The sequence below is a fragment of the Oncorhynchus clarkii genome, chromosome 8 (genome assembly GCF_045791955.1).
Source record: "Oncorhynchus clarkii lewisi isolate Uvic-CL-2024 chromosome 8, UVic_Ocla_1.0, whole genome shotgun sequence".
Lineage (NCBI taxonomy): Eukaryota > Metazoa > Chordata > Actinopteri > Salmoniformes > Salmonidae > Oncorhynchus > Oncorhynchus clarkii.
The window spans coordinates 34,901,612-34,917,288 of record NC_092154.1 but is presented as its reverse complement, the minus strand read 5'-3'; the positions used below and the strand labels follow the sequence as shown (position 1 = coordinate 34,917,288).

Genomic DNA, 15,677 nt, shown 5'->3' with positions numbered 1-15,677 from the left:
AAGCTATACTGTTACATATGTGCGTAGGGCCAGAGAGCAGACATTACCTATACTAAGGTCAACCTTCCCACTGGTAGACCAACAGACTGAGTATGCAACCGTTAGATCAAGACCATGAAACATAGACTATTCACTATTAAGACTATACGCTTATATTGATATATTAAAGAGATTAGCAGAATAATCAGATTCAATTCTCATCATTTCTGTTGCAAGATATATTTTTAAAGCAGTCGCAATGTGCCAATTTACTTCCCTGTGCTTGGTCATTGAGCAACAGATGATGTTGTTTGAGAGGTATGTGTGTGTAACGGCTGTTTAAAGAAGAGGACCAAGGTGCAGCGTTGTACTTGTTCAAGATTTTTTATAAAACTGAATACTAGAACAAAAAATAACAAAGCAGAACAAACAAAACAGTTCTGTCTGGTGCAGACACACACAACTGAATAATTACCCACAAAACCCATGTGGACAAGAGCTACCTAAGTATGGTTCCCAATCAGAGACAACGATAGACAGCTGTCCCTGATTGAGAACCATACCCGTCCAAAAACAAAGAAATACAAAAATATAGAAAAAAGAACATAGAATTCCCACCCTAGTCACACCCTGGCCTAACCAAAATAGAGAATGAAAGCCTCTCTATGGCCAGGGTGTGACAGTGTGCCATGTTAAAATATTTGCTTTAGTTTTTTTAAATTACTTGTTTGTTTTTCATTTACTGGCTCTGAGTTTCAAGATTGTGAAGTTGAGATGAGGAGAAAGAGGTAAGAACTTGAAGGTTCATTTGAAATAAATGTTCTCAGTTTTTCTGTACCAAAAAGGGTACTTCTTCCATCACCACACCTTTTCAGGGGAATAGCTGACCTTGCATCAGTTTGCTCTGTGACATCTTCCTGTGTGGTCTCAACTTCACTTTTTTATTCTGCTCCAATGCATGATAAAGCAAAGAAAAGTGAGGCAGATGAAAATAGATATTACTGTTATTCTCAATCAGAGGTCAAGAGGTCACATGGGAATCTGAAAGAGGAATCCTCATTAAGTACTACTGTCACACTGATCGGTTTCACCTGTCTTGTGCTTGCCTTCACCCCCCACCAGGTGTCTCCCATTTGTTCCCATTATCCCCTCTGTATTTGTACCAGTGGTTTCTGTTTGTCTGTTGCTTAGTTTGTCTTGTCAAGCTTACCAGCGTGTTCTTCCGTACTCCTGTTTTTCTAGTCCACCCAGTTCCGAACTTTTCTGCCTGCCCTGACCTCAAGCCTGCCTGCCGTCCTGTACTCATCTGACTCTGACCTGGTTTACGAACTTCTGCCTGTCCTCGACCTGCCCCCTTATCTATTAATAAATATCAGAGAATCGAACCATCTGCCTCTTGTGTCTGCATTTGGGTCTCGTCCTGTGTCGTTATAACTACTGAATTACTACTACACAAGATCTACACATAACCTACTGGTTTTACTACTTGATTGCTATTGATGTGTAGCAAACCAGTAATTTAAGTAGTAATGATACATTGGGACGTTTCACTACTGGTGAACACCACATATTTCCTACTCAAATCACTACATAATTCTCCCTTAATGACTACTGTGTAACTATTGAGCTTTTGGGTTCATACTACTTAAATCCTACACATTCTGTCAAGCCTGCTCCCACTCCCCCTCCCTGGTGCGAGGGCGCCACCATCATTACACGCAGCAGCTGTGCTCATTGGACTCACCTAGACTCCCTCACTAAGTTGATTGCCCCTGCATATATGTCTGTTCCTCTGTATTTTTCCTTTCAGTAGAATTGTTTGTGTTTTGTGTCCAGACGCTCTTCTTGTTCCGTTGCATGTCCGTCTATATTAAATGGTTCACTCCCTGTACCTACTCATCTCCTGTGTTGGGTGTTACAGAATGCTACCACCATTACAAGAAGCATCATGGTGTTTTTTTTGTTTTGTTGGTGACGTCGGACTTGGATTCCGCCACCAATGGAACTGGGGCTGCCTAAACTGGCTCGTCGGGCTGTCATAGCTAGCTCGAGAGGTTTCGTTGACTCGGCAGGTTCCCATCCACGTCATGCTTCAGCTGGCCAATGGGGCTTCTACGCTGCAGCAAGATCGTCAGGCTTCTAGGCCTTAACCGGTTTGTCCAGCGTCCATGCCTCGTCTGGCTCGCCCAGGTGGGATGATGGGTGGCAGCCTGACGATCATTATATGCACCTGCTACCATCATTACCTGCAGCTGCGCTCATTGGACTCCCTCACTTTGTTGATTGCCCCTGCATATGTCTGCTCCTGTCTTCTCTTTAGTAGCATTGTGTGTCGGGTTTGTGTCCAGACGCTTTTGTTCCATTGCATGTCCGTCTATATTAAATGGTTCACTCCCTATACCTGCTTCTTATCTCCTGTGTTGGGCGTTACACATTCACGATTGAATTACTACACAATGCCTACACATGAATTCTGTATGTCTACTCAATTCCTATTGAATTACTGCTACCAGTGCCATCTGTGTACGTAGTGTTGTGTCCCTACTGAATTGCTCCTGAGACTATTTAATTTCCTACATAAACCCTTTTGAATTACTATTGAAAACATTCTATTACTTTTTGCCTGCTCACTATTGACGTCTTGTTTCACTACTGTGTCACTACTAGAGTAGTGCACATGTTATTTTATCACTTTTCTAAATATAGTTATATCAAAACAAGAAATAATAAGCTTATACTAACGTTTGACATTTAATTTTTTTTTTTATTACATATTAAATGACATATTTGCATTTTTGTGTTAATCCCTTTGAGGCCTTGTCTTCATTCCGCTTTGACTAAAAGGGGAAGTCACCCATTTTTACATGTGACCTTATTTTCACTATTTTTGTGCTTGAAGTTGTTTCCCCCAAACTTAAAAAATATATATATTTTGCTTGGTTACAGAGTCTTCGCTTGCGATAGACAATAATGCATTATAAAAATGTCCCTAAGCATGTTATAAAACGCTCAAACACTCCAAACTAACTCGTATATCAGAATCTCATTCTTTCCACTCAATTTAATTAAAAAATCCAATGTCCCATAAATCCATATTTGCATATTTTTGTTGTAAGAAGCAATATTCAAATATGGATTTACAGCACAGTTGGGGGGGGGGGGGTCAAAATTTAGTGCAGAAACTTTATCCAGAATGAGATTCTAAGTGGAGTGTTTTGTAGTGTTTTATAAAAACACAAACAGAGGCTACATTTCAATAGTGCTAGCAAACAGCTAGGCTAAACTCAATTCCTCTCTATGACAACTGTAAACTGTTGCACTAGTGAAAACGGATGTCCAGGATTATATGATAGCTCTACTTCACTGCGCTGCTGAACAACCCTGAATATTTGGAGATTACTTTTTGATTTTGAAGAGGGGAGGCAATATTCATCCTCTTTTACTCTCGCAGTCTGATCTTATTCCTTGGTTTTTGGTTTTACTCTCTTTAAGACTGTGCTTGAGTGACAGGACTGACAAACACGATGTAAACTGATATTTGCAACGCCAGTGAAGTGCAACGAACCCGTAATTCTACCCATTTAAGAGCATAGCCATTGAGTAAAATAGAATGCGCGTTGCCTGCCAGCATTCAAGATGCCGGCAGTTATTCCTTGAGGCCCATCCTCTAGTGATTTTTACCCGCACGTTCCGTTGCTATGGGAATTCTTTCCCACCCTGCTCTCCAACAAAAGTCACAGGTTGTGCTTTGAAACAACAAACTATTCGGTCGATTACGCGTTAATTTCGCTCCAATGATGACTGGATTTGTCAACAAACTAACCACATAGAAATAGTTTCTGCATGTGAGAATTTTTTTTAAAGGTAAGAAAGCACCATTTAAAAGCTGTCTTTCAAATTGTTTTGCAGTTTACGTTAGTTTGGTCTAGGCATATTCTACGTAGCTAGGCATATTTTACGTAGCTATGCAGACACGTAAACAAGCCAGACCTACCCCACTTGTTTTTGATTTGATATCGTAAACGGAACGTAAACAGTTTACAACAGCGAGGCAGAATGGCCACAAGGAGATGTGAGAGTGAGTTGATAGTAACGTTATAGGGCCTACAGTTTTATTGTATTTTAATCTCAAGGAGAAAGGGTCAAAGAAATACATATAGTTGAAGCTCGGCTATTTTTTGAGTTGTGTTATCCGACTAAATTCCACTCCACGGTGAAGGAAGTTTATACACCATTATAAAGGAAGTTTCTAAACTTTTTTCACCATAGAGTGGAGTTTAGTTCTGCGAGAGTTGTGCATGCTTTGGCTTAAAATGTTCATTTTGGGGACTATACCATTGGCTACATTGTACCAGACAAATTTAAATAAAGTGAAACTCAATGACTTAAAACTTTTGACATATAGCATTTGACCCTGGTCTGGAACGAGAGCCCCTACTTGCCCACTGACCCATAATGAAGACCCCGGTGGCTGAGGGTCGCCTGCAGGTGCTGCAGATCTACCGGCTCCTCCAGTATGTCCATGAGGGAGACCAGCCTCAGATAGAGAAGATGGTAGACATGGGTGTGGAGGACCTCATCAACCTGACAGAGCCACGGGAGGGCACCGGAGTTCTCCACCTGGCTGCTGTGGCCAACAACACAAACATGGTCAGCTTCCTGCTGGCCCAGGGCGCCAAGCCCAACGTCCAGGACAAAAGGGGGCGCACCCCGGTCATGTTAGCAGCTGAGATGGGGCACGACGGCATGGTGGCCCTGCTAGCTAAGAACTACGCTAAAATGAACCTGTTGGATGCTGAGGGGAAAGGTGAGAGGATCCAGTCAGCCCCCAGATTAGGTGATGCTGTGTTTGCTAGAGATATTGAGTAGAGTAGTGTAGAGTAGAATAGTCAGCCACTGAGAATATCATTTTATGCAATGGGATGGAATAAAATATAATATTACTTTATTTATTACCCGTAGATGGAAATGTGCTCTTTGCATCAATTCAAACCATAGTATTCACTGTATTCAAATTTCCACTCCACAGTTTGCTTACTTACTGTATTACTGTGTGTGTAGCTCTGATACCAAGAGATTAGTTCTGTTTCAAGTTCAGTCTGGTAGCCTCCTGTTGAATGGCGTGACTGTTTGACTCATGAAAATGCATGCTTTCTCTGTTTACATATTGATGAGATCAGTGTCTCAGGCGGCTCGAATTGACTCACTCCCTCCAAAGGAGCCAACCCAACGGCGCTCATACAAAACTCCTTAAAGCCCAATTATAATAGCCTCAATTGCAGTGTGGTCCAGTCTTCAGTTACAGTCAATGAGTCTTTGCTATTTTGTGGGGATGATTGTGGACACATCTAATTACAGATCAGAAGGGATCCTCTCCCTTGTCTGTAAAGCCTGCTGGGTAATCCAATCCCTTCAGCTCAATGGCTCACTTGGTGGCTCTTGGCTCTTTTCCCAGGTGTGCTCTTCTACTGCATCTTCCCCACCAAGCGCCACATGCGCTGCCTGCAGGTGGCCCTACACAGCATGGCTGATGTCAACAACGTCTCGCTCGCCGGGACACCCGTGTTCCTGCTGGCGTGTCAACGTGCCGCCGACTGCTCCGCCATGTGCCTCAGCATCCTGGAGCAGGGCGCCGACCCCAACTCAGCCAATCAGGTCTCATAACACATGACATGGGGGTTTCTGGGAGATCAATGGGCAAATCTGAAATTACACCCTATTCTGTATTTAGTGCAATACTTTAGTCTTATTAGGTACAGTTTGCTGAAAAATTATAAGTGTGCCATTTTGGATTAAACTAATTTTATATTTTCTAAAATGTAACTTATTGTGACTTGTGAATTATGGGAGAGGAAATTACCTGAATTGTTGTCTCTGAGTAATGTAGATATAGAATAGAATAAGGTAACTAAGACTTTGATGTGTGTGAATTTGGTCTTCATATTCACACTCATCACATAGAGGTGACATCCTCCTGTCTCTTCAGATGACAGGCCGCACTGCGTTGATGGAGGCAGCCAGGGCTGGGGCTGTGGAGCTGGTCAGAGCCATCCTACTGAGGGGGGCAAACCCCAACACCCTCGACAAGAACCACCTCCACGCCACACACTTCGCTGCCATGGGGGGATTCTTTGAGGTGGGTTATTTTTTTTATTTGACCTTTATATAACTAGGCAAGTTAGTTAAGAACAAATTCTTATTTACAATGACAGCCTAGGAACAGTGCCCTGTTCAGGGGCAGAACAACAGATTTAAGAACAAATTCTTATTTACAATGACAGCCTAGGAACAGTGCCCTGTTCAGGGGCAGAACAACAGATTTTTAAATTGTCAGCTCAGGGATTCAGTCTAACAACCTTTCGGTTACTAGTCCATTGCTCTACCTGCTACCCCAGGTAGCCTAAGCAGTAATAATTCATTTGAACGTCAGGTGTCTGTCAGTATAGACTACCCATGTCTAATTGTGGCTTTAATTCCCACATGGGCCACATATACAATATATCTGTACTAAGGTTGCAAAGGGAGGGTAAATTACTGGAAACTTTTTGGATTCATGTAATCTATCAAAAGACATCTAGTGGGCCTTTTGGGTACTTCAGATTATTAGTGTCTAATTATTTTGGGCCCTCTGTGTGGCCTTATCACATATAAAATATATGTAACGGTTTTCTTGCGGTGAAGGAGAGTCGGACCAAAATGCAGCGCGGTATTCTTGATACATGTTTAATGATGACGAAAAACAAACAATACAAAAACAACAAACGGACCGTGAAAACCTATACAGCCTATCTGATGACAACAAACACAGAGACAGGAACAAGGACAATCACCCAACAAACACACACTGAAACCCAGGCTACCTAAATATGGTTCCCAATCAGAGACAATGACTAACACCTGCCTCTGATTGAGAACCATATCAGGCCAAACATAGAAATAGACAAACCAGACACACAACATAGAATGCCCACCCAGCTCACGTCCTGACCAACACTAAAACAAGGAAAACACGAACACGAACGATGGTCAGAACGTGACAATATATGAAATAACTAAATAAGATGTTATTAAAATAGAAAAACAGAATGACAAAGATGTCAAACATTATCCTAAATGTAAACCATCAATTTAGTGAATACTATTGGTGTATAATATGAGGGTTTCAGCATGAAATATCCTTTTATATATTTTTTTACACACTTCTATTTTATTTTACTATGTCAATATGTATTTGTTGTTAATGTTTTGGCGTCAAAGTAGTGGCAGTTGTGAAAATAGTCAATAGTTGGTTGAGTTGCAGAGTTAATGCCGTGGTTGATTAGACGCTTTTTTTATTAACTAGGCTATTTCCTCTTGAACCATAATTTGTTTAAAGTTGTGACCAAAGTCACGATAGATTGCCATATATTTTCTGTTAATTAATAAATGACTGAAGATTCTGGTAACTTTGGTAAATTACCAGTATTTTTGCAACCCTAGTCTGAACTTCATGCGCCAATTTCCTGGACCCAGATTAAGCTTAGTCCTGAACTGAAAAACACTTCCTATAGACATTTTCCATTGAGCAGGACAAGGCTTATTTTGGGTCCGGGAAACAGGCCCTATACGTCATCTGTTTTGTGTACAAGCATCATCAGTTAATATAATTGTATTGACTTCCTGCAGGTGATCCAGGTGCTGTCTGCTTACTCAGCTGACATGGGGGTGATGACATCAGAGGGGGACACTCCTCTGCACTACGCTGCCCGAGGGGGCTTCACTGATTGCTGCAGGTTCCTAGCACAGAGAGGTATGTGCCCTAACTAACATGCTTTTTTTTACTAATACTGTAACTAATATACACGGAATGAATCAGTCCTTCTTAAACTCATACAAACACATTGACGGTAAGCTCAGTGAACATGTGTTTGAAACATTTTTAAGCATTTTATACATTTTATTCCCAGCATTTGGAATGTTTTCAGCTGGCTATTGATTTGTCAGATTTTTATTCCACTTCAGTCACGAAAGGGTTTCCATCTTTATTGTGTGATAACTTCAGGTTGTAACCCCAAACAAAAAAACCAGGAGGGCCTTCTTCCCCGTCATATTGCCAAAGACAACAGCTACAAGGCAGTGGTAAAGGAACTCAAGAAAGCAGAGAGGATACACGGGAAGTACTCCAAAACCGGGGTGTCCAATCCCAACACTCCCTGGGCCCTGACCCTCCACGATTGGTCCCACGAGCACGAGGCCGCCCTCCGGAACGCCTTTTTGGACGAATCAGAAGCCAAGGGCACGGAGACAGTCTCTAGGGAAATGTTCATATCTGTGCTGCAGAAGCTCCAGGCCCCAGTGGAACTGGACCAGCTCCATAAGGTGGTAGTGGCCCACGACAAAAGGAGAGAAGGACTAGTCAACGTCAGTGACTTCTTCAAGGGCCTCAAGTACCTCCAGAAATCATTTACCATCGCCTCTTATGGTCCAAAGAAGAAGAAAGGAGGAAAGAGAGGTAAAAAGGGCAAGAAAAAGGCTAAATTCACTCTCCCCATGCCTATTTGTACCATCCCACCTGAGCTTATATACAGACGGAACGATGGCGGGCCGCCTCACTACATGATCGAGACGTACCAGCATTGTACTGACATCACTCGTTTCGACCGCGACCACCCGCCAGTCCACCCGATAGAGGATGATTCCGCCTGGTACCTAGACAAGCCGGAGAGGGTCTATATCGACATCAACTACTGTGTGAAGACGGGGGACCTGGAGTCTCTGAACCTGGCCTTCAGTCAGGGGGTCCCGGTGGACGTGAAGGACCGCTTCTATAAGACCCCTCTCATGACCGCCTGCTCCAGTGGAAACTACGAGGTGGCCCAATTCCTCCTCAACTTGGGGTGAGATACAATTCTCTCCTGGACAAGTTTATTTAGTTTTAGTTTATGGAACACCTTAGTCAACATATGTAAAGGGGTTGTAACACAACTCATCCTTATCACTTCTCCTTTTTGTAGACTGTATACATTTCTCGATGTTTGCTTTATAATGCAGTGTGATTATGCCGGTAAAGTTATAGTGGTTTAGTCAGTCATAGCATTAGGCCTATTTCAGTACTGTACCGTGTGTGTTTCTTAAATACCACAGGGCTGACGTGAATGTGTGTGACCAGTTCCGTTGGACGCCCCTCCACCACGCTTGTCACGCAGGACAACTGGACATAATGGAGCTGCTGGTGGAGAGAGGTGCCAAGGTGGACACGCCCGCTCTCAACGGTGCCACACCCCTCATGAGGGCCATCGAGAGCTGCAGGCCCTGCTGTGTGGACTACCTCATCAAGGCCGGGGCAAAGGTCGCTGCAGAAAACAAGAAAGGTACTGTAATACCATCATGAATAGCATGATGCAGTAGGATATTAAATAGCAAACAATGAATGAATACTCACTCACTCTGTAGGCTACCCAAACTACACATAAGGTCAGCACTCAGAACACCCGAGTTGGTTGACTGTTTTGGTTGATAGATTGCCTCAGAGACCTTTTCTGTCATTTGAATAAGTGCATTTTGTTTCAGAGAAAAATTGCTTGGACATCGCCCGTGCCTATGCAGACTTCAGGATTGTGGACTTGGTCCAGGCTAAGATTGATTCTCTGCCCAAACTCAAGGAGAACAAGAAAGGAAAAGGGGGTAAACCTCAACCTAAACCCAGACCTGCCACTGCCCAAGAAAAGGTACAAGAACCTTTCATGCTACTGGTTTGTACTAACAACGTTGACCGTTTCTTTCTATTTTTGATCCGATCGATGGTAAGACTGTTAACCAATCATCATATGTCAAAGATGTGGTCACACACACCCATTTTTTTTTTATCACATTGAGATTTTCCCATCTCTCAATGTGACCGAAAACCAAAAAGTGTAAAAGGACCCTAGACCTCCCTGTTACCCTACCCCAGAGACTTGTAAGCAAATTAGTCCAGACGTGTAGAATTACTTGCTGACAAGGCTGTGGTGTAGGTCTCAATAACCAGAGGCATCGTAGCCGGCAGAGACACCATGCGAGTCCCTATTCAAACTCAAATAAAATAAAATTGCTATATACAGGGGGTACCGGTACAGAGCCCATGTGCGGTGGTACAGTGTAGTCGAGGTCATTTGTATATGTAGGTAGGGGTAAAGTGACTATGCATAGATAATTAACAGTGAGTATCTGAGGGGAGGGTGTCAATGTAAATAGTCTGGGTGGCCATTCGATCAATTGTTCAGCAGTCTTGTGGCTTCGGGGTAGAAGCTGCTAATGAGCATTTTGGTCCTAGACTTGGCTCTCCGGTACCTCTTGCCGTGCGGTAGCAGAGAGAAGTCTATGACTTGGGTGACTGTAGTCTTTGACAATTTCTTGGACCTTTGGGCCTTCCTCTGACACTGCCTAATATATAGGTCCTGGATGGCAGGAAGCTTGGCCCCGGTGATGTATTGGGCTGCACGCACTACACTCTGTAGTGCCTTACAGTTGAATGCCGAGCAGTTGGCATACCAAGTGGTGATGCAACCATGCTCTCAATGGTGGAGCTGTATAACCTTTTGAGGATCTGGGGACCCATGCCAAATCTTTTCAGTCCCCTGTGGAGGAAAATGTGTTGTCGTGCCCTCTTCACGACTGTCTTGGTGGGTTTGGACCATGATAGTTTGTTGGGTGATGTTGATACCAAGGAATTTGAAGCTCTTGACCTGCTCTACTACAGCCCCGTCGAAGTTAATGGGGGTGTGCTCGGTCCTCCTTTTCCTGTAGTCCACAATTATCTCCTTTGTCTTGCTCACATTGAGGGAGAGGTTGCTGTCCGTGTTTAGTCCCAGGGTCCTTAGCTTAGTGATGAGCTTTGTGGGTACTATGATGTTGAATACTGAGCTGTAGTCAACGCTGAGCTGTAGTCTCACATAGGTGTTCCCTTTGTCCAGGTTGGAAAGGGCAGTGTGAAGTGAGATTGAGATTGCGTCATCTGTGGATCTGTTTGGCGCGGTATGCGAATTGAAGTGGGTCTAGAGTTTCCGGGATGATGGTGTTGATGTGAGCCATGACCCGCCTTTCAATGCTCTTCATGTCTACTGGCGTGAGTGCTACGGGGCGGTAGTCATTCAGGCAGGTTACCTTCGCATTCTTTTACACAGGGACTATGGTGGTCTGCTTGAAACATGTAGGTATTACAGACTCGGTCAGGGAGAGTTTGAAAATGTCAATGAAGACACTTGCCAGTTGGTCCGCGCATGCTCAGTACATGCTCTTGAGTTTGATGGTTCGTCTGAGGGCATGGTGGTGTGGATGTTGCCTCTAACTGAGGTGGTATACACCTCAATTCCATTGGATGAATCTCGGAACATATTCTAGTCTGTGCTAGCAAAACAGAGTGGATGCTACGCTACAGGACTGTACTTCCGTATTGAGCGAGTCACTGATACTTCCTGTTGTGGTTTATGCTTGTAAACAGGATTAAGGAAGACAGAATTATGGTCAGATTTGCCAAATGGAGGGTGAGGGAGAGTTTTGTGTTCATCTCTGTGTGTGGAGTAAAGGTGGTCTCGATTTTTTTTCCTCTGGTTGCACATATGACATTCTGGTAGAAATTCGGCAAAAAGGAGTTTTCCTGCATTAAAGTCCCCGGCCACTAGGAGCAATGCTTCTGGATGAGCATTTTCTTGTTTGCTTATGGCCTTAAACAGCTTGTTGAGTGCGGTCTTAGTGCCAGCATTGGTTTGTGGTGGTAAATAGACGGCTACGAGTAATACACATGAGAACTCTCTTGGTAGATAGTGTGGTCTACAGCTTGTCATGAGGTACTCTACCTCAGGCGAACAATACCTTGAGACTTTTTTAAATATTAGACATCATGCACCAGCTGTTATTGACAAATACACATACCCCCACCCCTCGTCTTACCAGACGTAGCTGCTCTGTAATGCCGATGCATGGAAATCCCAGCCAGCTATATATTATCCATTTTGGTGTTCAGCCAAGACTCGGTGAAACATAAGATACTCCAGTTTTTACTGTGTTGCTGTGTCACTGTGGTTACTTCAATGTTGCTCCAGGGTTGGGCTCAATTCTATTTCAATTCAGTCAAGATATGAATTGAAATTCCTAAGTATTGATAAATCATTGAAAATCAATGAGTCAACATTTCAGTTGATGTCGAATTAAAATGCTGATACAATCTCCAGAAATTGACTGAATTGAAATAGAACTGACCCTAAACCTTGATTGCTGTTTTCTCTGCCTCTTTGATGACTGTGTTGCCATGGCCCCCCCCCCCTAGGGTCATGGTCCGGTGACCCCTGCCCCATCTGAGATGGTAGTGAATAAAGCGATGTCCCTGAAGGAGAGCATCATTCTGCACAGCACTCAGATCATCAGCGGACAAGTCAACAAAGTGGACATCAGCTATGTGCCAAAAACGGTAGGACTGCAATGCCATTGCAGTGCTGATGTAGCAGGGGTAAAATGACAACGAATCTCTCTCAAATGAGTTTGAGAGATTTATTTTTTTCTGCAAGACATGTACAGTGGGGCAAAAAAGTATTTAGTCAGCCACCAATTGTGCAAGTTCTCCCACTTAAAAAGATGAGAGAGGCCTGTAATTTTCATCATAGGTACACTTCAACTATGTCAGACAAAATGAGGGAAAAAAATCCAGAAAATCACATTGAAGGATTTTTAATGAATCTATTTGCAAATGATGGTGGAAAATAAGTATTTGGTCAATAACAAAAGTTTATCTCAATACTTTGTTATATACCCTTTGTTGGCAATGACAGAGGTCACACGTTTTCTGTAAGTCTTCACAAGGTTTTCACACACTGTTGCTGGTATTTTGGCCCATTCCTCCATGCAGATCTCCTATAGAGCAGTGATGTTTTGGGGCTGTTGCTGGGCAACACGGACTTTCAACTCCCTCCAAAGATTTTCTATGGGGTTGAGATCTGGAGACTGGCTAGGCCACTCCAGGACCTTGAAATGCTTCTTACGAAGCCACTCCTTCATTGCCCGGGCGGTGTGTTTGGGATCATTGTCATGCTGAAAGACCCAGCCAGGTTTCATCTTCAATGCCCTTGCTGATGGAAGGAGGTTTTCACTCAAAATCTCACGATACTTGGCCCCATTAATTCTTTCCTTTACACGGATCAGTCGTCCTGGTCCCTTTGCAGAAAAACAGCCCCAAAGCATGATGTTTCCCCATGCTTCACAGTAGGTATGGTGTTCTTTAGATGCAACTCAGCATTCTTTGTCCTCCAAACACGACGAGTTGAGTTTTTACCAAAAAGTTATATTTTGGTTTCATCTGACCATATGACATTCTCCCAATCTTCTTCTGGATCATCCAAATGCTCTCTAGCAAACTTCAGACGGGCCTGGACATGTACTGGCTTAAGCAGGGGGACACGTCTGGCACTGCAGGATTTGAGTCCCTGGTGGCGTAGTGTGTTACTGATGGTAGGCTTTGTTACTTTGGTCCCAGCTCTCTGCAGGTCATTCACTAGGTCCCCCCGTGTGGTTCTGGGATTTTTGCTCAACGTTCTTGTGAATATTTTGACCCCACGGGGTGAGGTCTTGCATGGAGCCACAGATCGAGGGAGATTATCAGTGGTCTTGTATGTCTTCCATTTCCTAATAATTGCTCCCACAGTTGATTTCTTCAAATCAAGCTGCTTACCTATTGCAGATTCAGTCTTCCCAGCCTGGTGCAGGTCTACAATTTTGTTTCTGGTGTCCTTTGACAGCTCTTTGGTCTTGGCCATAGTGGAGTTTGGAGTTTGACTATTTGAGGTTGTGAACAGGTGGCTTTTATACTGATAACAAGTTCAAACAGGTGCCATTAATACAGGTAACGAGTGGAGGACAGAGGAGCCCCTTAAAGAAGAAGTTACAGGTCTGTGAGAACCAGAAATCTTGCTTGTTTGTAGGTGACCAAATACTTATTTTTCCACCATAATTTGCAAATAAATTCATTAAAAATCCTACAATGTGATTTTCTGGATTTTCTTCCCTCATTTTGTCTGTCATAGTTGAAGTATACCTATGATGAAAATTACAGGCCTCTCTCATATTTTTAAGTGGGAGAACTTGTACAATTGGTGGCTGACTAAATACTTTTTTGCCCCACTGTACATGGAGGTCCAGGAGGGGAATTGAACCTGTATATTAAAATAAAGTTGAACTACGTTGGTTGTGTTCAGTTGAGTTGTTTCTCCCTCATAGAGTTGTATAGAGATTGCAGCATTGAATCTGTCCCGTTATTGTGTTTTTGAGGGCACGGGCAGCACCATTGAGGCCTCCATTTTGAAGTAGTCCATTTTATTCTACTACTATTCTACTACTTCAAAGAACAAACTGAAAGGGTGCACACTGCCACCTGGAGTGTGTTCTTTGAACAGGTATAAATAAACTCAAGGTTGGAGGTTTAATGCCACCTGCAGTTATGGAATGTTTGCTCACCAGTATAATTAATTGGCTGATCCCTCCTGATGACCTGGATGGAATTATGTGATCTTTCCTTACCTCATAGGAAGTCCCACCCAGTTGATTACTTCAAAATGGTGAAAGTCTTCTATACAACTCTATGTTCTCCCCCTACTTTATGTTCCAGGTATGGGGCAAGCAGACCACCACCAGCCAGCTGGTAGAGAAGATGCAGAAGAAGAGGGAGAGGTTTTCCTATGAGGTGGACTTTGAGGACTTTATGATGCCCTTCAGTAAGAACATCCAGCAGAAATCTCTGAAGCTGACTCAAGCTACTAACTAGTGGGAACAAGACATGGTTGTAATGAGTCAGCAGTTATGTTTGCAGATGGAATATATTTGCCTCACATAGTTGGGTTCAAATCAGTTTTCAATTCAGGAAGGGAATTGGAATTCATTTAGTCATATTTTCAATTTATGTATTGAATTTCAATTTACTCTCTGAATTGAAAACGTAATTTGCCTTAGCACACTGATAGCTGAGAGGAGTTTCCTCACTGTCATAGAAAGCCAGTAAATGTATTGACTAAAACAAGATACACCAAGTAGTAGATGTAAAGATGTAAGAATAATGTATAGATGTTGTTCACTGTATCTATTGATATAAATCCACTTGAATTTAGTACAGAATTGTCTTCTTCTGACATGCCTACTGAGTACTCATTGTATCACTAGACACAAAGCACATGGCAAAGAGTCTGTCCTGTATACCAGACAGCTTCCACTCATCCAGACAGCTTTACAGTCCTACGGATTTGATATAGAAGTCCTAGTAATGATTTGAAATATGTTGGGGAGGATCCACACCTCCCCAACTGTTGGTTAAGTAAGAAGGTCTTCACATAACTGTTGTATTCGTGACAAATAAACTTTGATTTGATTTGGCATCTGGGCTGGTGGTTGGTGTGTCAACATCTCCTCTCGGTCTCTCACTTTCTCTCACCGCCGTCTGCCAGGCACGCTGGGTAGCATGCCTCACTCTGCAGGTACACACACACACACACACCTCTCCACAACACCACACAATTCACCACACCACAAACCACACGCACATTAAGACGCACCTCCCTAAGCCTGTGAATTCCAGTGACATCACACATGGTTGATACTGTGCTATTTGATTTCACTGCCTGACTTTTTTTTATGTGCCTGTTTTATCCTTTTGTTAGCCATAAATGTGTCTGTAATGGACTTGGATTTGGACACTTTTTCTT

General features: G+C 43.1%; 1 protein-coding gene across 1 annotated transcript; it reads left to right on the top strand.

The window, feature by feature from the left end:
- The first annotated feature begins 4,434 nt into the window (after positions 1-4,434).
- On the top strand, positions 4,435-15,192 carry LOC139415324 (ankyrin repeat and EF-hand domain containing 1a). The gene is made up of 9 exons (XM_071163381.1): positions 4,435-4,786; positions 5,435-5,634; positions 5,966-6,115; positions 7,645-7,768; positions 8,021-8,855; positions 9,103-9,329; positions 9,529-9,686; positions 12,263-12,403; positions 14,591-15,192. Exons 1-9 carry the CDS (start codon positions 4,435-4,437, stop codon positions 14,744-14,746), a joined length of 2,343 nt encoding a protein of 780 aa, XP_071019482.1. The 3' UTR covers positions 14,747-15,192.
- The last annotated feature ends 485 nt before the right edge of the window (positions 15,193-15,677 follow it).